General features: G+C 63.6%; 2 protein-coding genes across 4 annotated transcripts; both read right to left on the bottom strand.

Annotated features, from left to right (window-relative positions):
• Positions 1–877: 877 nt before the first annotated feature.
• Positions 878–3,432, bottom strand: SNRNP27 (small nuclear ribonucleoprotein U4/U6.U5 subunit 27). Of its 2 annotated transcripts, none has more exons than XM_072917536.1 (6): positions 3,220–3,432; positions 2,441–2,561; positions 2,012–2,124; positions 1,806–1,885; positions 1,659–1,723; positions 878–1,190 (listed from the first exon to the last, which is right to left on the bottom strand). In XM_072917536.1, the coding sequence occupies exons 1-6, from the start codon at positions 3,254–3,256 to the stop codon at positions 1,136–1,138; spliced, it is 471 nt and encodes a 156-aa protein (XP_072773637.1). In that variant the 5' UTR covers positions 3,257–3,432; the 3' UTR covers positions 878–1,135.
• Positions 3,433–3,918: 486 nt separating this feature from the next.
• Positions 3,919–14,605, bottom strand: ADD2 (adducin 2). 2 transcript variants are annotated; one of them, XR_012051767.1, is made up of 15 exons: positions 14,381–14,605; positions 13,332–13,470; positions 12,773–12,924; positions 12,137–12,217; positions 11,917–12,066; positions 11,221–11,364; positions 11,059–11,157; positions 10,091–10,270; positions 9,378–9,635; positions 8,413–8,532; positions 8,235–8,324; positions 7,500–7,650; positions 7,342–7,422; positions 4,584–6,319; positions 3,919–4,542 (listed from the first exon to the last, which is right to left on the bottom strand). XR_012051767.1 is itself a non-coding variant. In XM_030290099.4 (14 exons), exons 1-14 carry the CDS (start codon positions 14,546–14,548, stop codon positions 6,021–6,023), a joined length of 2,112 nt encoding a protein of 703 aa, XP_030145959.4. In that variant the 5' UTR covers positions 14,549–14,605; the 3' UTR covers positions 3,919–6,020. The 2 variants fall into 2 exon arrangements, 1 of the variants encoding a protein (XP_030145959.4); XM_030290099.4 differs by having other exon boundaries at positions 3,919–6,319.
• Positions 14,606–21,621: the final 7,016 nt, after the last annotated feature.

Genomic DNA, 21,621 nt, shown 5'->3' with positions numbered 1-21,621 from the left:
GGCGAAGCCGGACCGGAGAGGGGGCGGGGCCTCGGCTACGTCAGGCAACGTACGCACGGACCGGAACCGGGACCGGGACCGGGACCCCGGGATGGGAACCGGGACCGGGACCGGGACCGGGACCCCGGGATGGGAACCGGGACCACCGGACACGGACCCCGGGATGGGGACCGGGATCCCGGGATGGGGACCGGGACCCCGGGATGGGAACCGGGACCGGGACCCCGGGATGGGGACCGGGAACCGGGACCGGGACCGGGACCCCGGGATGGGAACCGGGACCGGGACCCCGGGATGGGAACCGGGACCGGGACCGGGACCGGGACCCCGGGATGGGAACCGGGACCGGGACGGGGACCCCGGGATGGGGACCGGGACCACCGGACACGGACCCCGGGATGGGAACCGGGACCCCGGGATGGGAACCGGGACCGGGACCGGGACCGGGACCCCGGGATGGGAACCGGGATGGGGACACGGACCCCGGGATGGGGACCGGGACCCGGGACCCCGGGACGGGAACCGGGACTGGGACCCCGGGATGGGAACCGGAACCGGGACCGGGACCCCGGGATGGGGACCGGGAACCGGGATGGGGACACGGACCCCGGGATGGGGACCGGGACCCAGGACCACGGGATGGGAACCGGGAACCGGGACCGGGACGGGAACCGGGATCGGGACCGGGACCCCGGAATGGGGACCGGGAACCGGGACCGGGAACCGGGACCCCGGGATGGGGACCAGGACCGGGACCGGGACCCCGGGATGGGGACAGGGACCCCAGGGCTCACACAGGGTTCAGCTGCTCTGTGGCATTTCCAAGGATTTCTGGGAGGGGGACTGGAGGCCCTGCTTTATCTCTGAATGGTAAAAATTAAAGGAAAAAATACATCCGGGGTTTTATTAACAGGGAAACAAACCAAACCCAGGGGGAACACAGCAAAATCCCAGCCACAAACTGACCTCTGTTGTAAAAAACAAACAACAACAACAAACATCTGGGAAACAGAAACTGGCGGCAGCTCTGGCTGTGGGATTTGTTGGGAATAACCCGAATTCTGCTGGAATCCAGCACGGGAGCCAGCCAGGAGAGTGCAGGGAAGCGAAATCCTTCTGGAGCCGTGTGGCAGCATCAGGCGATGAAATCCAGGGGCCTGTTGAATCCTCCTTTTCTGTTCATGTACTGCCTGTGCCAGGATGGAGCCAGGCTCAGCCCCGGATCAGGGAAATGGGGACAAAACCACCCAGGGAGGCTGGGAGCGGGGCCCAGCGCCTCCAATTCCCCATGGATTTGACCCAAAGAAGGCTCCCAGCGAGGAGCTGCCCCAGAGGAGCCCAGGCTGCCATCAGAAAGGGAGCAGAATTGACAATCTGGGTGTTTTTTGGGAACAAACCAGGTGAGCAGTGTCGTTCCCACTGCTCTGATCCTGTCCAGGCCTCGCTGGGCACATCCCACCTGTTCCTAAGCTGCTCCTCACTGCCCATCTCCTGATTTCCCGTTCCCAGGGGGATCTGCAGAACTCTCACCTCTGCTTTTGAGTCTAAACCTCACTGAACTGCCGTTTTCCCCCGGCCTGGAAGCCGGATCACGGTGAGACCGTGGCCACAGCTGCCCCACAAACCAAACTCCTCTTCCCACCCCAACAGGGACACACCTGTACTTCCTCTTCTGGGACACGTTGATGGCGTAGGCATTGGCAGCGCCGTCCACCTTCTTCCCCTGGGGAGAGACGTCCCAAAATCCCCTGGATTATCCCCAAACAGGGCAGCTGACACCGCAGAGCCCCCGGAGCGGCGCTCACCTTGGTGGTATCGAAGGAGGCAAAACCCATCATCTTCATCATCTCGATCTCCTCCTCTGTCTTGCCCTGCAAATCCTCCTCTGGGGGAAGAAAATTGGGGATTGAGCAAACGCGGATGTTGGAATGCCCAAAAATCCAGTGGCCCTGGGCTGGTCCTGGCCCCACGGGGCACCTGGGGGTGCTCCAGGAGGAAAATCCTCCCTCACCTGTGATCTGCCGCTCCTTCTTGGAGTCCTTGAGCTCCTTCTTCTCCTCATCCCGGCGCTCCTTGGGCCGTGCTGGCGACGAGGAGCTGGAGCGGTGCCGGCGTGGGGACCTGCTGGGGCACAGGAGCTGGGGCTGCAATTCCCCCCTGGAATCCCCTGGAACTCCAGAGGAGCTGGGGCTGCAATTCCCCCCTGGAATCCCCACCTGGAGCTCCTGCTGTCCCTGGGTCACCCAGGGTGCTCTCACCTAACTGTCCCCACCCCACGGTGGTGTCCCTGCCATCACCTGGATGTTCCTCCCCTCACCTGGATCACCCCTGCCATCACCTGGATGTCCCTGCCCTCACCTGGATCATTCCTGCCATCACCTGGATGTCCCCACCCTCACCTGGACAGTCCCACCCTCACCTCCACGGTCGCTGCCCTCACCTGGATCGTCTCCGGTGCGGGGAGCGGGACCGGCTCCTCCTCCTGTCCCTGTCCCGGGACCGGGATCGCTCCCGCCGCCGCCGGTCCCTGTCCCGGGACGTGGAACGCGAGCGCCGGCGCTCTGCCCGGGGAAGGGTCTCAGCTGCTGCTCCCTGCCCGCTTCCCCACGGAAATCCCACAGAAAATCCCACAGAAAATCCCACAGAAAATCCCGGGACAGCCCTTCCCACCCCTCCGGGACAGTTCTGGGCTCACCGACCCCTCTGGGCACCCCCAGGAGATGGGGAAGGAAAAATCTCCAGCTGGAGCGGGGGGGAATCACCCGGGGGGCTCAGGAGAGGGGGTGACCATCCCCAAAAACCTGAGAAGGTGGAGAGGGGTGGCAGGAGGAGAGGAAGAGAAGGAGAGGAAGAGAAGGAGAGGAGGAGGAGAAGGAGAGGAGGAGGAGAAGGAGAGGAGGAGGAGAAGGAGAGGAAGAGGAGAAGGAGAGGAAGAGGAGAAGGAGAGGAAGAGGAGAAGGAAAGGAAGAGAAGGAGAGGAGGAGGAGAAGATAAGGATGGGGAGGGGGAGGAGGAAAAGGAGAGAAGGAAGAAAAGAAAGCGGAGGAGAATAAGGAAAAGAGGATGAGGAGGAAGAAGAGGATGAGGGACCCACTCCCTGCTCCGCCCCAGAGCACAGAACCGGGCCCTGCCCGCCCCGGAGGGTCTCAGCGCCCCCTGCCCCGTCCCGCTGAGCTCCCCCGGTGCCGCCGGTGCCCCCGGTATCCCGGTGGCCCTCACCCCGCCGCGGCGGTGACCGGGAGCGGCTGCGGCCCATGGGCTCCGCTCAGCGCCGCTGCTGCTCCCGCGGCGGGGCCGGTCCGGGCACCGGGGCCGAGGGACCCGGCCCGGGATCGCTCAGCGCCGCATCGGGGCACACCGGCCCGGTCCCGCCGCTCGCCCCGAGAGCCCGCCCCGGCCGGGAGGAAGAGGAGGGCCGGGAGGAAGAGGAGGGGCGGAAGGGAAGGGAGGAAGGCGGGGAGGAAGGCGGGGCCGGCCCCGGTACCCGCCGCTCGCGCTGGGCCCGGCCCGGCCTGGTCCTTCCCTTCCCGGCCTGGTCCGGCCCTTCCCGGCCCGGCCCGTCCTTCCCGGCCCGGTCCTTCCCGGCCCGGTCCTTCCCGGCCTGATCCTTCCCGGCCCGGTCCGGCCTGATCCTTCCCGGCCCGGTCCGGTCCTTCCCTTCCCGGCCCGGTCCTTCCCGGCCTGAGCCCCGTCCCTGTCCCATCCCCACAATCCCCGTCCCATCCCCACAATCCCCTTCCCATCCCATCCCCACTGGAATCCAAATCATCATTCCATTCCCATTCCATCCCCATTTGAATCAAAATCATCACCCCATCCCCATCTCCAACTGCATCCCCGTCCCCACCCCCGTCCCATTCCCATCTGAATCCCGATCCCCGTTCCATCCCCATCATCCCTCACCCCTCAGCCTCCAGGTGCCAAACACGGGGTTTATTGTTATTTACACCGGCGTTCCACGCGCTCCCGGCCGCGGTTGTCCCACGCAGGGCCCGTGCCAGAGCCCGGCCTCCTCCCGGTGCCACCGGGGCTGGAGGAGAGGTCCGAGCCCAGCTGGACTCACCTTTCCCCGCTGCCAAGGGGGGCTCAGCCTGTTTTCCATGGAGGAGGAAAATCAGATCAGGGGTTTGCCCCCACCCTGAGCCTCGCTGGAGCGAGGGCAGGGGGAGGTGGGCTGGGGGAATCAGCCCAGGGATGGGATCTGGGCTCTGCTGCCCTTCAGCGTGGTGATGATGGTGGCACTGGAGCCTTCATCCCTTTCAGAGAGGGGAAGCTCAGTCCTGGGGTCCCCTGCAAAGCCAGTGGCCCTTGGGAAAAGGGGTGACAAAGAGACAGACCCTTGGGGACAAAAGAGGTGACAAAAGCCCCAGGGACAGACCTTTGGGGAGAAAAGGGGTGACAAAAGCCCCAGGGACAGACCCTCGGGGAGAAAAGGGGTGACAAAAGCCCCACAGACATACCCTTGGGGAGAAGAGGGGTGACAAAGGGCCTGAGGACAGACCCTTGGGGACAAAAAGGGTGACAAAGGCCCTGGGGACAGACCTTCAGGGACAAAAGGAGTGACAAAGGCCCCAGGGACAGACCTTTAGGGACAAAAGCCCTGGGGGAGCCCCTGGGTAGGGCTGGGGGTGGCAGTGCTGTCATTCAGGAATTCCCCCAGGTGTGACAGTGCTACCCCAGGGAGGTGACACGGCTGTCTCTGTTCACCCAGGGGGAACAGGCCCAGGGACAAAAATGGCCTCAAAGAGCCTTAAAGTCAGTGGCAGTGAGGAACAGCCCCCCCGGGACAGGGTTTAGGGGCTCAGAGTCCCCTCGGTGCCCCCCATCCTGCAGGAGTGGGGTGGGGACCTCTGGGGGACACCGGGCAGGGCAAAGGCTCTTCCCAAAATCCAGGCTCTGGCAAGATCCCTGCCTGGGCTCTCTGCTGTTTTCTGCACCCCCCAATCCACGGGCTCCCTGCTCTTCCAGAGGGGTTCCAACCCCCAGGAGCTGTGAGAAGGTTCGAAACCACAGCGATGGCACGTGGGAAAACCCTGCTGGGGCGGGGGCACCCCAAAAAAGCCTTCTGGGGCATTCCAGACCCCTCCTGGGCAGGGCTCCATGGGGCAGGAAGGCTCAGGGCGAGCAGCCCAGGAAATGGGGGGAGGATGTGGGGCTGATGCCGGTGATTTGTCCCCAAATGCCGGTGATTTGTCCCCAAATGCCAGCGCTGGAAGGGCTGTGGGGAGCACGGGCATGGCTGGGGCTGCTCCCGGGACGGGGTGGCCAGGAGGGAAGGGAACGCCGGAGGGATGGAAGCTGTGCTGGGAATCCAGAGCTGGGAAAAGCAGGCCCGGCGTGGCCGGCGGGAACTGGCAGCGTGTGTTCATCCCGAAGTAGCACTTAGTGAGTGAGTTTTGCTCAGTTTTAAATAACACAGACAATTCCCGGAGGTTTGTTTTTCTGTTTTCCCAGGTGTGGGTCGTGCAGTGAGGTGGGGCTTTTCCAGCGGTGGGAAATCCTGCTGCTCTTCCTTGGGTGGGGAAAAGACGGGCTGGGGGTAGCAGGAGAAGGGGATGAAGCGGTTCTTGAGCCCGAGGAGGGGAAGATTGCAATCCAGGGAGGAAAAACCTCAGGAACAGTGATCCCCCCCTTCAGCTCGGTCCCGTTCTCCTGGTGAAGCCATGGACAGCTTTCCCTGGGGATGAAGCCAGCGCCATTCCAGCAGAGCTTGAAACAGGAGGTGAAGAAAACAACCACAGAACACCCTTTTCTTCCTCAAATCAAGCAGATCTGGGCTCTGGTGGAGAAAATTCAACCCTGGGCCCGCGGTGGGAAGGGGCTGGAGCCCAGGAGGGAGAGGGGAGGGAGAAGCAGCGGGAGTTCCCCCAGACGGGGAGCACTGAGCGGGGTGGCCGCCCCCAGAGACGGGTGACAAGGGGACGAGGTGCCCGGTGCCAGGAGCACGGCCAGGTGCCGGGGTTTGGGCCGCCTCGGGCTCTCGGAGATCCGGGGATCCCACGCGCCAGGCCTCGGGACACTCAGGATTCGATCTTCTCCTTCTTTTTGCCTTTTTTCAGGAAAGACGGGGTCCGGAATTTCTTCTTCTTCTTGGAGGGTGATTTGGAGGGTGAACCGTCGGGGGACACGGGGTTGCTGGTCACCGTCTCCTTCTCCTTGGGGGCATCCTGCTCGGCGTTGGTGGTTGTCCGGTCTGTGCCCCCTTTCCCAAGGTTTTCCTCGGTGCTTTGCTCCTCCTCCTTCCCGTTCACCACCGCTGGCGGCTCCTTCTTGGCAGTGGAGTCAGGGGGGGCTTGGCCACCATCGCCCTTCTTGTCACCTTGGGGAGGGGAGAGGGAACAGGGAATTGGGGCAGCAGCACGGTGTCGTGGGGGGGTTTAAAATCCCCCTAAATGTCCAGTGGGGCCTGGGCAGGAGCAGGATTGTCCTCCACGAGCGGAGAGCGTTGGGATTTGATCCTGTCCTGCCACAGGCACCGCTTCCCTGAGCCCCAGAGCCGCCCCCCTCCCTGCGGGACAAGCGATGTGGGATGGAGAGCCGGGAAGAGGCAGCAGGAGAAGCGGGAGCGACAAGGAGGGATTCCCCAGGGGAGTTCCTAAGGGGTTTGGAGACCGAAGATCCCCCCGAGCCCGTGTCCCTCGTCCGGGGTGGCCTCTCCGTACTTACTACGGCGCCAGGGATTCGGGGGTAACTCCTTGGGTGACAGGCACACGGGGAGGAAAGAGAAAGGAGACGTTGTGGAGACAGACAGACAGACAGACAGACGGACACCACGAGACACCATGGCAGAGCCAGCAGCCCCCGAGCCCCGGAACAGTGGGAACGGCGCAGCCGCCGGAGCGTGGGGACTGGGGGGCACGGGGTGTCCCCTGCACCCCACAGAGGGGAGCACAGGGTGTCCCGTGCACCCCAAAGAGGGGAGCACAGGGTGTCCCCTGCACCCCACAGAGGGGAGCACAGGGGTGTCCCCAGCACCCCACAAAGGGGAGCACAGGGTGTCCCCTGCACCCCACAAAGGTGGGCACAGGGGTGTCCCCTGCACCCCACAATGCTGGGCACAGGGGTGTCCCCTGCACCCCACAATGCTGGGCACAGGGGTGTCCCCTGCACCCCACAATGCTGGGCACAGGGGTGTCCCCTGCACCCCACAAAGCCACCGGCAGACGCTCACGTCCTCCTGCCACGATCCCCATCCATCCCCAGCCCCTCTGGAGCAGGGGACAGCACGAGGTGACACGAGGTGACAGCGAGCTGTGTTCAGCCACAGCCGCCCTCGTCCCCCCGTCCTGCTGCTCACCGGGACCCCCGCCCTCATTTTGGGGTGCTCGTCACCCCACTCACCCTCCGTGGGCTCCGTGGGCTCTGTGGGCTCCGGCTCTGGGGGGGGAGCCCCGCTGTCCTCTGCTGCCGCGTCCTTCTCGCCTGCCACAGAGAGACACGCTGGCCAGGGTCCCCTCAGTGCCACCGGGGCTCTCCGGGGCTTTGGGGGTCCCTCCTACCCTGCAGGCGCTTCTTCCTCTCCACCTCCTGCTTGTACTCCTCCAGCTCCTGGTCCGTGAGCTGGCTGAAGGGGTTGGGGGGCTCCGGCTCGGGGGGAGCCTCTTCCCCCCCCTCCTTGGCCTCGGCATCCCCCAGGTGGCTCTCGGTGGACTGGAACAGAGCCCAGAGTGGTGTCACCTACCCCAGAGAGATGTCACCCCCCTGGGGCAGTGTACGCCCCACCTGGAGAGATGTCACCCCTCCAGAGCGGTGTCAGCCCTTCTGGAACTGCGTCAACAGCCCCACCCCAAGCAATGTCAGTCCCCTTGGAGCAGTGTCCCCACCCCAGCAGTGTCCCCACCCCAGCACTGTCCCCACCCCAGGCAGTGCTGGGGAACCAGGGCAGGGCTGGGTGCTCTGGGCAGGGGCACCCGGGGCTGGGACAAGAGGTGACACAGGCTGATATTGGCCTGGGGACAGCGGGGACACGGGTGTGGGGACATGGGGTGACATAGAGGGTGACACGGGGTGTCTGTCCCAGGGCTGGGGACACCAGGGGACACAGGGTGACACAGGGTGACACAGGGTGTCTGTCCCAGGGCTGGGGACACCAGGGACACGGGGTGACACGAGGTGTCTATCCCAGGGCAGGGGACACAGGGTGACACAGGGTGACAGGGGGTGTCTGTCCCAGGGCTGGGGACCCCAGGGGACCCCAGGGGACACCAGGGGACCCCAGGGACACGGTGCCATACGGGGCTGCAGCTGCTCTCGCCGATGACACTGGCCAGCAGCTGCGACTGGGGCCCGGCTGACTTCACGTCCTGGCGGTTTTGCTCGCGGATCTGTGGGGAGGACGGGGCTCAATCCCCCTGCCAGGACAGGACAGGACAGGACGGGGCCCCCCGAGCCCCCCCAGCCCCCCTGTCCCACCTTGTTGCGCATCTCCAGCACCTCCTGCGGGTCCGTGTAGAGCGGCACGAACTGGTTGGGGTTCTCGATGCGGATGGGGGTCCCGCTGCTGCCCTTCTCCACCTCGTCCGCCCGCAGCCACTGCACAGCCAGGACAGGGTTGGGGAGCAGGAGACCCCCAGGAGAGAAAGGGAAACCCCACAAATGCAACTTGTACCAGGGAAGTTACAGCCAGACCAGTGCTGCACGTCAGAACCCTCAGGTGGGATGATCACTCCTGGTTATTTATTTATTTATCTGTTAGTAGCTGGGCTGACATTTTCTTTGTTCTGTCTTTGTACAGAGGGAAGACCCCGATGGGAGAGGGGAAGCACCAGAAATGCAGGGAGACCCCAATAAACACTCCCTGCATAGAAGGAAGGCCTGACTAAATGCATCATACATAGGAGGAGGAGCCCAATAATAGAGGAAGACCCCAAAAAAAGCATCTTGTGTAGATGGGAGACCTTGATAAACAGGTGTTACATGGAGGAAAGACCCCAATAAATGCATCTTGCACAGGGAGAGACCCCAGTAATAGAGGGGAGACCCTTATAAATAGGTCTTGTGTAGAAGGGAGACCCCAATAAAAGCATTTTATGTAGAGGGGAGACCCTGATGAATGTGGGGAGAGCCCAAACAATGCATCTTGTCTAGAGAGGAGACTGCAATAAACAAACATCTTACGTAGAGTAGAGACCCTGATAAAGTGGAGACCCCAATAAATGAGGAGACCCCAATAAATGCATTTTGCACAGAGGGAAGACCCCAACAAAGCCAACGTCACTCACCCCCACGAGAATGGGATGGTGGGATCCCAAAACAATCACCATTACAGGATGCAGGTGGTGCCTGGGCCTCCCCACAGCCCTGATTTTATTGGGATCCACCAGCAGGACACCCTCCAGCTGCCTGGCCGTGACCCCCAAGCCCTGCTGCCCCCTCACCGTGGTCTTTGTCCTCTGGGCGCCGGCGCTGCCCTGCGCCTCCTCGGCCAGGCTGACCCTGGTGTAGGTGTTGGGGGTGTTGAGCCACCTCGTCTTCTCCTTCTGCTGCTTCTGGGCGTGCTGGCGCAGGGCGGGGGGCCCGGCGGGCTCCTCCTGGAACACGAAGGCCGTCACGGTGGCGGGGATCAGCACGTCGCTCTTGGGCTTGCTCTTCTCCTGCACCAGCGGGTAGCGGTACGTGTAGCCCGTGCGGTAGCCCTGGAACGGCACCGGAGGGGAGTCAGGCACCCGGGGGTGAACCGAGGCCTGGGTGGGGTTTTGGCACAGACAGGGAGAGATTGTGTAAAAGAAAAGGTTCATAAGTTCCCGTAAAGAAGAATTAGAGGGATGAGAACACAGCCAGCGCTGTTTAATAACCTATTTTAGTGAAAGAACTCTTGCACCTGGATAAAGTATAGGTCTGTCCCATGGGGCTCAGTGAACAAGGTATGTAAACATCTCCAGAATGAGAAAATTTGATTGTGTTCAACAGCCCTGAGCAAGCACTGAACTGGGCTTCGCTGCACTGCTGACCAGCTAGGTTTAACCCAGTGCATTCTGACATTTCCTGTAAATATGTGAATAAAGCAGGGCCTTCCCTGCAGGAAGACACACAGCTCTCTCTGCTTCATCACAGCCCATTTTGGGGTGGCTGGGGGGGTTTTGGTGCTCACCAGGTTGTCCAGCATCCTCATGAGGGCCTCGAACTCGTGCTCGCCCAGGCGGCTCTTGTGCAGGGGCCCGAAGGTGGTGCCAGCGCGGCGCAGGGCGCCCAGCCCGTGGGGCACACGCTGCTGCGCCCGCTCCAGCACGATCAGGTTCTCCGCGCCGCCCGCGCTCGCCAGCGCCGACACCTGCGGGCACCGGCACCGCTGGGACACCGCCGGGACACCGGCACCGCCGGGACACCGGCACCGCCAAGCCCGCACACCAGGGAGGAATGGGGCACCGGCACCACTGGGACACTGCTGGGACACCGGCACCGCTGGGACACCGGGACGGCCCCACCGCCACCCCGGAGCTGCACACCGGGGAGGAACGGGGCACAGGGTGGGCACAGAGCTGGAAATGAGGGGCACAGGGCTGGAAATGAGGGGCACAGAGCTGGCACAGGGCTGGCACAGAGCTGGCACAGAGCTGGAAATGAGGGGCACAGAGCTGGCACAGAGCTGGAAATGAGGGGCACAGGGCTGGAAATGAGTGGCACAGGGCTGGAAATGAGGGGCACAGGGCTGGCACAGCTCACTGCCTGGTGCACTTTGGCTCAGCTGAGCCTGGCACAGCTCAGGGCACAGAGCTGGAAATGAGGGGCACAGGGATGGAAATGAGGGGCACAGAGCGGGCACAGCTCAGGGAATGGGGATGGAAATGAGGGGCACAGGGATGGAAATGAGGGGCACAGGGCTGGCACAGCTCACTCCCTGGCACACTCTGGCTCAGCTGAGCCTGGCACAGCTCAGGGCACAGGGGATGGAAATGAGGGGCACAGGGCTGGCACAGAGCTGGAAATGAGGGGCACAGAGCTGGCACAGCTCACTGCCTGGCGCACTCTGGCTGAGCTGAGCCTGGCACAGCTCAGGGCACGCTCTCTGGGCTGGCTGCAGAGCCCCGGCCCGGCTCGCTGCCGCAGCCCCGCACTCACCTGCACCTCGCAGGCCGCCTGCAGGTGGAAGATGCTGTAAAACGCCTCCTCGGCCGTGTCCCCCAGCGCCAGCACGCCGTGGTTCCGCAGCACCAGCACCTGCGGCGGGATGTCAGCGGGGCACGGCGGGGCGCCCCCCGCGCCCCCCAGGTGTCCCCTCACCTTGCAGGTGGGCCCGAGGCACTTCTGGAGCTCCACGCGGTCGGCCTCGTCCTCCACCTCCCCGCGGAAGTCGAAGTAGGCGACGTCCCCCAGGAGGAGAGCGGCGCGGGAGATGGGCAGGAGCCCGCAGCGCATGGCCGACACCTGGGCACGGGGGGAAAGAGGGCAGGGGGCCAAGGAACCCCAAACACCCCTCCAAAAACACCAGCAGCCACAAAAACCCCACCAACAGCCGCCCCAAAAAAACCCCACCAACAGCCGCCCAAAAAAACCCCACCAACAGCCGCCCCAAAATAAACCCACCAACAGCCGCCCAAAAAAACCCCACCAACAGCCCCCCAAAAACCCCACCCCTTCCAAAACTTCCCAACCCCAACTCTTCCCAAACCCAACCTCCCCCAAAAGCCTCCACATTCCCCTAAGCCCCAAACCCCCCAATCCCTCCCAAACCCAACCTCCACCCAAACCCCAAATTCCTTCAAACACCTTTCCACCCTCCCAAGTTTCCCAAAACCCAAGCTCTCCCCAAAATCCCCCAGATTCCCCTAACTCCCAAGCCCCCCAAATCACTCCAAACAGCTTTCCACCCTCCGAAACCCCTCAAACCCAACCTCCCCCCAAACCCCCCTCATTCCCCCAGCCCCCCAGGCCCTCATTCCCCTAACTCCCGGTGCCCCCAGCCCGTTCCCAGCCTACGGCGGCCGCGGCCGGGGTGTGCAGCCGCACGATGCAGCGGATGTCGGGCCGCGCGGCGTAGATGGCGGCGTGCAGGCTGAAGCTGCGCGCGTCGGGGGCGAAGCCGGTGCTGCCCTGCTCCACCACGGCCCCCAGCACGTTCACCTTCACCTGGGGGGCACGGGGGGCTCAGGGGCTGCTCCCGCCCCAGGCAGCCCCGGGGAGGGAGGCGGGGGCTCACCAGGCTGGCCGCTGTCACCTCGCTGCACGCCAGCCCCTGCGGGGCCACCAAGAAGTGCTCCTGCTCCTTGCTGACCCGCAGCTGCCGCAGGGACAGGGTGGGGTGAGAAGCAGCCCCAAAAAACCCCCAAATTAACACCCCTGCGAAAGCTCCACACCTCTTTGATGGCCCCATAACCATTAAAAAACTTCCAAAACTCCCCCCAACCAAACCCCTGAAGGAACACAACAACAACCCCAAAACCCCACAAACCACCCCCCAAAATTACCCACAAACCCTCAAAATCCCAGCACACCTCAAATGTCCAAAACCCAAATCACCGACATCCCTCTAGGAACCCATCAGCTCCCAACCTTCCAAAACCCACCAACCCCCAAGATCTCACCAAAGAACCCCAGGCCCCTTATTTTTCAACCCCCAAAATCCCACCAAAGAACCCCAGGCCCCTTATTTTTCTGGGTCAGTGACATTTTGTCTCAGTGACAACAGCATGTCCCAGTTGTGCCAGGCCTGTACATGTCCAGCAGGCACCAAAAGCCCCCTGAACAGCCAAAACAAGCCCAAATCCCCCCCAAACAAGCCCAAATCCCCCCCAAACAACCCCAAATCCCCCCGTGGTGGTTTTGGGGCGCTCACAGTCACGGCGGCGTGTCCCAGCTGTGCCCAGCCGTACAGGTCCAGCAGCCGGTGGATGCTGCCCACCTTGCAGCGCATCAGCCGCTCGCCCTTGGCCAGCGCTGGCCCCTCGGTCCCGTGCAGGTCATTGATGGGGGTGACCGACGCCAGCCCTGGGGATCGGGGACCCCCCAAAACCACGGGGGGTTCAGCGGGGGAGAGGGTCATGGGGATGGGTTTGGTGGCTGCCAAGGTTTGGTGGTTCCCCAGGTTTGATGACCCCAAAGATTTGGTGGGCCTCAAAGGGTTTGGGGGATCCCAGGGGTTTGGTGGCACCCAAAGAGTTGGTTCCAAAAGTTTGGGAGTCCCCAAGATCCCAAAATTTGGTGGTCTCAAAGGTTTGATGACCCCAAAGGTTTCTGGGATCCTCAAGGTCCCAAAGGTTTGGTGGTTCCAAAGCATTTAAGGCCCCTGAAGGTTTTTGTGAGATTTGGAGGTTCCAAGGTTGCAAAGATGTGGCGTCCCCCAAGGATTTGGGGTTTTCCCACGCCACCCCTCGTCCCCACAGAGCCCCACGTACCCATGGGGGAGGTGGGCAGGGCGGCGGGGGACGTGGTGGCCATGAAGTCGGCGATCTGCCGCAGCGCCCACACGTGCGACGAGTTGTTCCCCTTCTTCATCTGCTCCTGGATGAGGCTCTCCAGCTCCTCCCGGAAGGACTGCGGCACGGGGACAGTGACAACGGGCTGGGTGGCACCGCTGGGCGCATGGGGCAGGGCCAGTGCCGCCGGCTTGGTGGCACCGGCAGGTTGGTGTCGGGGACACCATCGCTCTGGTGGCACCGCCAAGCTTGGTCACACTGATAGTGACACCGCCGGCTCGGTGCCACAGGGGTGATGGTGGCACAGCCAGCTCGGTGGCACGGTGATGGTGGCACTGCCATCCCGGTGTCGGTGACACCCCTGGAGTGCTGGCACAGCGGCACACGGCGCTGGCAGCACCGCGGTGGCACTGCCAGGTGGGGACACGCACCACCGTGTGGTGACATCTTGGGGACAGCAGGGATGGCGCCAGGGACAAGAAGAGGCTGGGACAGGAGGGACGGGATTTGGGCCAGGAGGGGTGGGGGACGTGCAGGGAGAGGTTGGGGACACGAAGGACAGGGTTGGGGGACAGGACGGGGTTGGGGATGTAAAGGAAGGGGATGGCACAGACAGGACGGGGTTGGGGACAGCAGGGACGGGGTTGGGGATGTAAAGGAAGGGGATGGCACAGCAGGGACGGGGTTGGGGACAGCAGGGATGGGGTGGGGACAGCCGGGACGGGGCTGGGGGATGTAAAGGAAGGGGATGGCACAGCCGGGACGGGGTTGGGGACAGCAGGGATGGGGTTGGGGACAGCAGGGATGGGGTTGGGGACAGCAGGGACGGGGCTGGGGACAGCAGGGACGGGGCTGGGGACAGACGGGACGGGGCTGGGGACAGCAGGGATGGGGTTGGGGATGTAAAGGAAGGGGATGGCACAGCAGGGACGGGGTTGGGGACAGCAGGGATGGGGTGGGGACAGCAGGGATGGGGTGGGGACAGCAGGGATGGGGTGGGGACAGGCCCAGCGCGGCCGGGGGCTCACCGGGCTCTGCAGGATCATTGTCACCCGCTTCTTCTGCTCCATGAGGTTGAAGTCCTGGCGCAGGTCCCCGGCCCCGCTCCGCGCCCGCAGGAACTCGGGGTCCTCCCGGGGGGCGCAGCGCGGCCCGGGGGGCTCGGGCAGGGGCTCGGGGCTGGCGGCCGTGCTCATCCTGGCGACGCGGGGACACCCACCGGGGACACGCGGCGTCAGCGCCGGCGGCCCCGGTACAGATTGGGGAGAAAGCACCGAAAACACGGAGCGGCTGCGGCCGGCAGATAAGGGCGGCGGGGACACGCCCTGCCCGGGGCTCGGGGACAGCGTGGGGACACCGCGAGGGGACACTGCCCGGGCTGGGTGGCAGCCGGTCACAGCCGAGAGCGGGCACGGGGCGGGGATGGAGCTGGGAACGGGCACAGGGCACCCATGGGAGCGGGCACAGGGCACCCACGGGCGCTGGGAACGGGCACGGGGCAGGGATGGAGCTGGGAACGGGCACAGGGCACCCATGGGAGCTGGGAACGGGCACGGGGCAGGGCAGGGATGGAGCTGGGAACGGGCACGGGGCACCCATGGGAGCTGGGAATGGGCACGGGGCACCCATGGGCGCTGGGAACGGGCACAGGGCACCCATGGGAGCTGGGAACGGGCACAGGGCAGGGCAGGGATGGAGCTGAGAGCACAGGGCAGGGCAGGGATGGAGCTGAGAATGGGCACAGCTCAGGGCACCCATGGGCGCTCCCCTACGACCCCCGGCCCGAACTGGGGTCACCCACTCTGGGGGGGCTCGGTGCCACTCTGCCGCCACACGCGGGGGCGATTCCCGGCCCGCGGACCCCAAAAGGGCCCCAAAGACCCCCCAAAAGGACCCTCCCCTCTCTCCCCCAGGTCACCGTCCCCCGCTGCCAAGGGCCCCCAAACGCAGGGGGGGCGGTCCCCAAACCCGGGGGTGACCCCCGTCCCCCCGCTCAGGGCAGAAGGGAACCCCCAGATTTCGGTGCTCGGAGCGCACCTGTCTCACCCGGGCCGGGATAAACCCCGGCTGACCCGGGGCGCGGGGCCCGGGCAGCCCCCGGAGGAGGCCGGGGGGGCCCGGGGGGCTGGGCCGGGACCCCCGCCCCGGTTCCCCCCCCCAGCATCCCCCCCCCCGCCTCCGCCCGCGCCGCGCCCAGCGCCGCTGCGGCAGCCGCAGGGCGGGGGGGGAGCGAGCACCGGGCTGGAACCGGGCTGGGAACGGCGCCGGGAACCGGGAGGGAACCGGGCTGGGGCGGGGGGGCCGCAGCATCGCCCCCAGCCCGGCGGTGGCCGTGGCGGGAGGGATGGGCTCGGGTACCACCGAGGGATGCAGGCCCAGGAGCGGGGGGAGGGGTGCGATGCAGCCCCCCCACACCTGCATGCAGCAAACTGGGGGGGCGCTGAGGAAAGGGGGGGTCCCCCAGCCTCCCCCCAGCCTCCCCAAATCCCCCCTCCCCCGAGCGCTGCTGCGGCCGGGGGCTGCTGCCATCACCCACCTTCCTCCTCCTCCTCCTCCTCAGAGCATCCTGACAAAGGGCCGCCCCCCCGCACGCCACGCGTGTCCCGCACCTCCCCCCGCCCCGCCCTCCCCCCGCACCCCCCGGGACCGCGATCCCGCCGACAAACGGGGGGGGACCCCCAAAGCCAGCGCCGCTGCTCCCGCCATCCCTTTTTATTGTGCAATTAACTGTGTCCATATTAACGAGCGTTAATGAGCCCTCACCTTGGGGGGGGGCTAATTACAATTTCATAAAGAAATTCATTACAGCTCTTCCCAGCCCCCCCACGCCATTCTCTGCGTTTTAGGGGTGGCAAACCCCCTCCGCCCCCCAGATTTGGGGTGAGGGTTTCTTGGGGTGCAGGGCTCCAGGACAGGAGCGTGACCCCAAAAATTCAACCTGGAGCCTTGAACTCGGCTTCTGGGGGAGACCCCCCCTCCAGAGCCCCCCCGGACTTTTAGGGGCATCAGGAAAAACCTTAAAAAAAAAAAAAAAAAAAGGTTTTTCTCACCTTTGGAATATTTTGGGGGAAAAGGCGATCCTGAGTATCAACCAGATGCTCCCCCAAACCCAGACCCCATGGGGGACCCCCCTACGTTTTCTGTCCCGCCCCCCCTCAGGTGCCCCCAAACCGCCAGGGGGTCCCCAAGGTGATCCCTGAGCTGACCCACCCCCAAATTCCCGGGGTGCCCCCCCAAATTCCCGGGGTGCTCTGCCCCCCCAAATTCCCGGGGTGCTCTGCCCCTCACTCACCGTCCCCCTCAGCAGCGCCCCAGGCTGGGGGGGTCCCCAGGGGCAGGGGGGGTCCCGGCCAGGCCAGGCTCAGGGTGCCCCCCCGCTGCAGCGCCCCCCGACTCCTGCTGAGCCTCGAGCTCCTGGGAAAAGGGGAATTAAAAAAATATATATCAGAATTGGGGGGTGCCCCACAATAATAACACCCCCCCCAATAATAAATCAATTTAATTATTAAATTATTTCCAATCTCAAGCAGGAAAATCCCCCACCAGCACCCCAAATTGTAGGGGGGTTGTGGGTCAGTTTTGGGGCCTACCCTCAATAATAATTCGATTTTTTAAAAATTTTTAAATTTAAAGGGTCAGTTTAGGGGCAGGTTTAGGGTCAGGTTTAGGGTCAGACCTGGCAGTCCTGCAGCAGGCGGATGTTTCAGGGGTTTAGGGTCAGGTTTAGAGTCAGTTTAGGGTCACACCTGGCAGTCCTGCAGCACGCCCCGCAGCAGGTGGATGTTTCAGGGGTTTAGGGTCAGGTTTAGGGTCAGTTTGGGGTCAGACCTGGCAGTCCTGCAGCAGTGGGTGTTTCAGGGGTTTAGGGTCAGGTTTAGGGTCAGTTTGGGGTCACACCTGGCAGTCCTGCAGCACACAGATGTTTCAGGGGTTTAGGGTCAGTTTAGGGTCAGGTTTAGGGTCAGTTTGGGGTCACACCTGGCAGTCCTGCAGCACGCCCCGCAGCAGGCTGATGTACTGTGCTGCCGCCCGCAGCGTGTCTGCCTTGCTGGGCCGGCGGTCCCGCGGCAGCAGCGGCACCAGGGAACGCAGCTGGGAGAAGCCTCTGTTGAGGTTCCGGATCTGCGGGACACAGGGACCCCAAAGGGACCCGGTCAGAGACCCCAAAGGGACCCCAGTCCCAGACCCCCATTAGAGTCCAAAGGGGGACCCCCAGGTTACCCCAAGAGCTGAGTTAGACCAGGATCCCCCCAAGATTAAACTGGAACCACCCCCAAGATTGAACTGGATTAAGCCAGACCCACCCCTAACCAAAATTGGGGTCCCCTCCCGAATTAAATCTCACCCTGGGATTGAACTGCCCCCCGAGGATTAACGTGGCTCCCTCACAGAATCAAACTGGGGTCTCCAGGATGAAACTGGGACCTTTAAATTGGGATTAAGCTGGGCTCACCCACAATTAAACCGAGACCTCAGAACTAAACCGACCCCAGGACTGAACTGCCCAACCCAGAATTAAACCAGACCCTGCTGAACTCAGCCGGCCCCCGGGTTAAACGCACCCCTCAAATGCAAAGTCCCCCCGCTGTGGCCCGGCCCGGGGGGGTTCGGGGATCGCTCACCCTCTCCCTCTCCTTGGCGTTGGCCGCCTGCCGCCGCTCCAGCACCTTGGCCGGGTCACCCACGGGCTCGTAGCCCCCGGTGGGGCCGCGCCGCAGGCGGGTGATGGTGGCCAGCTGGGGCAGGGGCCCGAAGCGCTGGGTCAGGATGTCCTCCAGCAGCTCGGGGGGCGGCGTCGGCTGCAGGACCCCTGAGGGCTCCAAGGGCTGCGAGACCCCCGGGACCCCTGAGGGCTGCGGGACCCCTGAGGGCTCCAAGGGCTGCGGGACCCCCGTGACCCCCGGGAGCCCTGAGGGCTCCGAGGGCTGCGAGACCCCCGGGACCCCTGAGGGCTGCGGGACCCCTGAGGGCTCCAAGGGCTGCGAGACCCCTGGGACCCCTGAGGGCTCTGAGGGCTGCGGGACCCCTGAGGGCTCCGAGGGCTGCAGGACCCCTGAGGGCTCCAAAACCTCCGAGGGCTCCAAGGGCTGCAGGACCCCCAAGGGCTCTGGGGCTCCCAAAACCTCCAATGGCTCTGGGACCCCTGAGGGCTCTGGGACCCCTGGAGGATCTCGGTCCCTTGAGGGCTCTGGGACCCCCAAGACCCCCGAGGGCTCCAGGACCCCTGAGGGCTCCAAGGGCTCCAGGACCCCCGAGGGCTCCAGGACCCCTGAGGGCTCCAAGGGCTGCAGGACCCCCAAAGGCTCTGGGGCCACCAAAACCTCTGAGGGCTTTGGGACCCCCGAGGGCTCCAGGGCCTCCAGCCACCCCCCAGCCCTGCTGGCCTCACCCATCCCACAGAAAGGCCAAAGCTGCACCCCCTGAGCTGACTCAAAAAAGGGGGGAAACAGGGGGAAAAGGGCCCTTAAATAGCTGGGAGCAAATGAGGCACAGGTGGGACCTGTTTGGGCCTGACGAGCTCCGGCTGTGCCTCGGTTTCCTCACACAGTGTCCTGGCCTGGTACCCCCAAAATCTTAATTCCTGGCTGTGCCTCAGTTTCCCCATCCACCATCCCAAAATCCTGATCTCTGCTGTGCCTCAGTTTCCTCATCCACCATCCCAAAATGCTGATCCTGCTGTGCCTCAGTTTCCCCATCCACCATCCCAAAATCCTGATTCCTGCTGTGCCTCAGTTTCCCCATCCACCATCCCAAAATCCTGATCTCTGCTGTGCCTCAGCTGTCCCCTCTCGCAGTCCCACCCTGCTATCCAGGGTGAGCCCCCCAAAAAAGCCCCCCAAAAGTGGCTGAGGGATATTTGGGGTCCGGGTGGGCTCCTGGATGGGCTCCGGAGAGGAGAGGGCGGGTTTGGGATGCTTGGCGTGTTCCCGGGAGCCCTTTTGGGTGGGAAAGCAGAGAGAAGAGGTTTGGTCCCGCCGGGCCGGGCTCGGCAGGTGGCACTGTTAGTCCCTGCCATGCTGCAGAGCTCGGGGAGGCTGGAAATAAAAATAAATATAATAAAATAAAAATGCCCAACCCGCCCTTTTTCCGCCAAAAAAGGCAGGTCGCTCCGGGTTATCCGCCGTGGGGGGAATCCCACCGCAGCCCCGCATGGATCCCCCCTCCCCGAGCCCTCCGGGGGCTCGTCCCGGTGGTCCCGGGGCAGCCGGGGGCTCCAGCGGGGCACGGACGTGTCCCCTGGGCAGGGCTGGGGCTGCCCTGCCTCAGTTTCCCCAAAGCCGCTGGGGAACACCATCCCCAGCCGCTCCGGGAGGTTCCTGCTGTGCCCATGAGCAGAGTGAGAGTGCAGAGCAAAAATCCAAAAGTGACCCTAAAATCAGAGGCACCTGGGAGTTGAGGATTTTCCTAAGACCTTAGAAAAAACCCCAATTTTCCTCTCTTTAATGCTCCGTAATGAGCTTCCCTGTCCCGCAGCGGGCTCTGGATAATCCCATTATCCCTGCCCCGATCTGGGCATAATTCTGGTGTCTGACAAATTAATCTGAGGGCAGGGAGGTGTAAAGTCACCCCAAAAACGGCCCCGTGCCCCGTTGCTCACCTTTTGGGGTTCTAAGGGGTCACAGTTATTAGTGACCTCGTTTTAGGGGTTGCAGGTATTGGGATTTGGGGTTATTAAGGGACACACTTATTAGGGGTCATGGTGAATAGGGTTTGGGGTTATTAGCTGTTTTAGGGGTTACAATAATTAGCATTTGGGGTTTTTAGGGATCGTGGTTTTAATGGGTCACAGTTGTTAGGGCTCACATTTTTCATGGGTCGCTATTTTTTGGGGTCACTGTTATTAGGGACCTCATTTCTCAGGGGTTGTGTTTTGGGGCGCTGTGCTGGGAATTGGGAACGCGTTTTCCCACCCTCCAAGCTCAGTTTTCCCTCCCGTTTCCCCTCTCTGAGCTCGGGCAGCAGCTCCCAGCCCCCGTCCCAGGGTGCTCCCTAAATCCAGGGGTCTCCGCCCCCCACCCCACCCACCCGACGCCAGTGACCCATCGAGGGGGTGACATTTGACACCCAGACTGGAAAGGCGAGCCCGGGTTTCCACTTTAGTGCTGGGGTGGTCTGGGAAGGTCAGGGAAGGGCAGGGAAAGGGGACGGTGCCAGGGCTAATCTGGGCCCGGGGCAGCTGCTGGCACGGGATTAAACCCATTCTTTCCTGGCAGGGTCCCAAATGCCCCGGGAGTGTTCGGTCCCTGCCAGCCTCGTGCCAGCCTCGTGGTGCCCAGATAAAATAATAAAATATTTTATGGGGAGTAAGATATTCCAAGGGTCCCAAAGGCCCCGGGAGTGTTCGGTCCCTGCCAGGGCTGCCAGCCTCGTGGTGCCCCGATGAAATGATAAAATATTTTATGGAGCAAAATATTCCAATGGGATTTATGGGGACGTGGCAATGCCTGTGGCCTCTTCCACCTCTCCATCCTCCTCCTCTTCCACGTGCTGCCAGGCACCTTCCAGGGCACCTGCTCTGCTGGCATGTGTCCTGGCACCCCGGGCATGGTTCACAGCCTGTCCCTGAGCTCCCCAAGGGCCCGGCTGGGTTGGCACCGGGATCCCATCCCGTTTCCAGAGGGTTCTGGGTGCCCAGGGGTGGGAAATGCGGGAGAGCAGGTATCCCCGTGGACTCCTGGGAAACTTTTGTCCTGTCCCTAAAGTCACGAAATGCTCTCCTGCTGCTGTCCGTGCTGCTGGTGGCATCAGCTCCACAGTGTCCCGGTGCCCTGATGTGGGACAGAGACATCTCTCCTGCCTCAGTTTCCCCAGCTCACCCAGACGGGTGTAGGGATATTTGGGAGGGAATTCCAGAGGTGCTTTCGCCCCTAAACCCAACCCGGGGGTTGGTGCTGCAGGATTTGTGGTCTGGTTCCCAGTGCAAGGCCTGGGGGTCCAAGGGACACTCTGGGGACATCCCGGGGACATCCCGAGGGACATCCCGGGGGACATCCCGGGGACATCCCAGGGACATCCCGGGGACATCCCGGGGGACATCCCGGGGACATCCCGGGGGACATCCCGGGGGATATCCCGAGGGACATCCCGGGGGACATCCCGGGGACATCCCGGGGACATCCCAGGGGACATCCCAGGGGACATCCCAGGGAGCATCCCAGGGGACATCCCGGGGACATCCCGGGGACATCGCCATCCTGCCGGAGCCAGGCGCAGCCCTCCTTGTGAAGGGATTCTCTGTCCCCCTTCCGTGCTGAAGAGCCGGGGGTGC

Source organism: Taeniopygia guttata, chromosome 22, assembly GCF_048771995.1.
Source record: "Taeniopygia guttata chromosome 22, bTaeGut7.mat, whole genome shotgun sequence".
Lineage (NCBI taxonomy): Eukaryota > Metazoa > Chordata > Aves > Passeriformes > Estrildidae > Taeniopygia > Taeniopygia guttata.
Note: the sequence above shows the minus strand (reverse complement) of the source record. Positions and strands in the feature narration are given on the sequence as shown.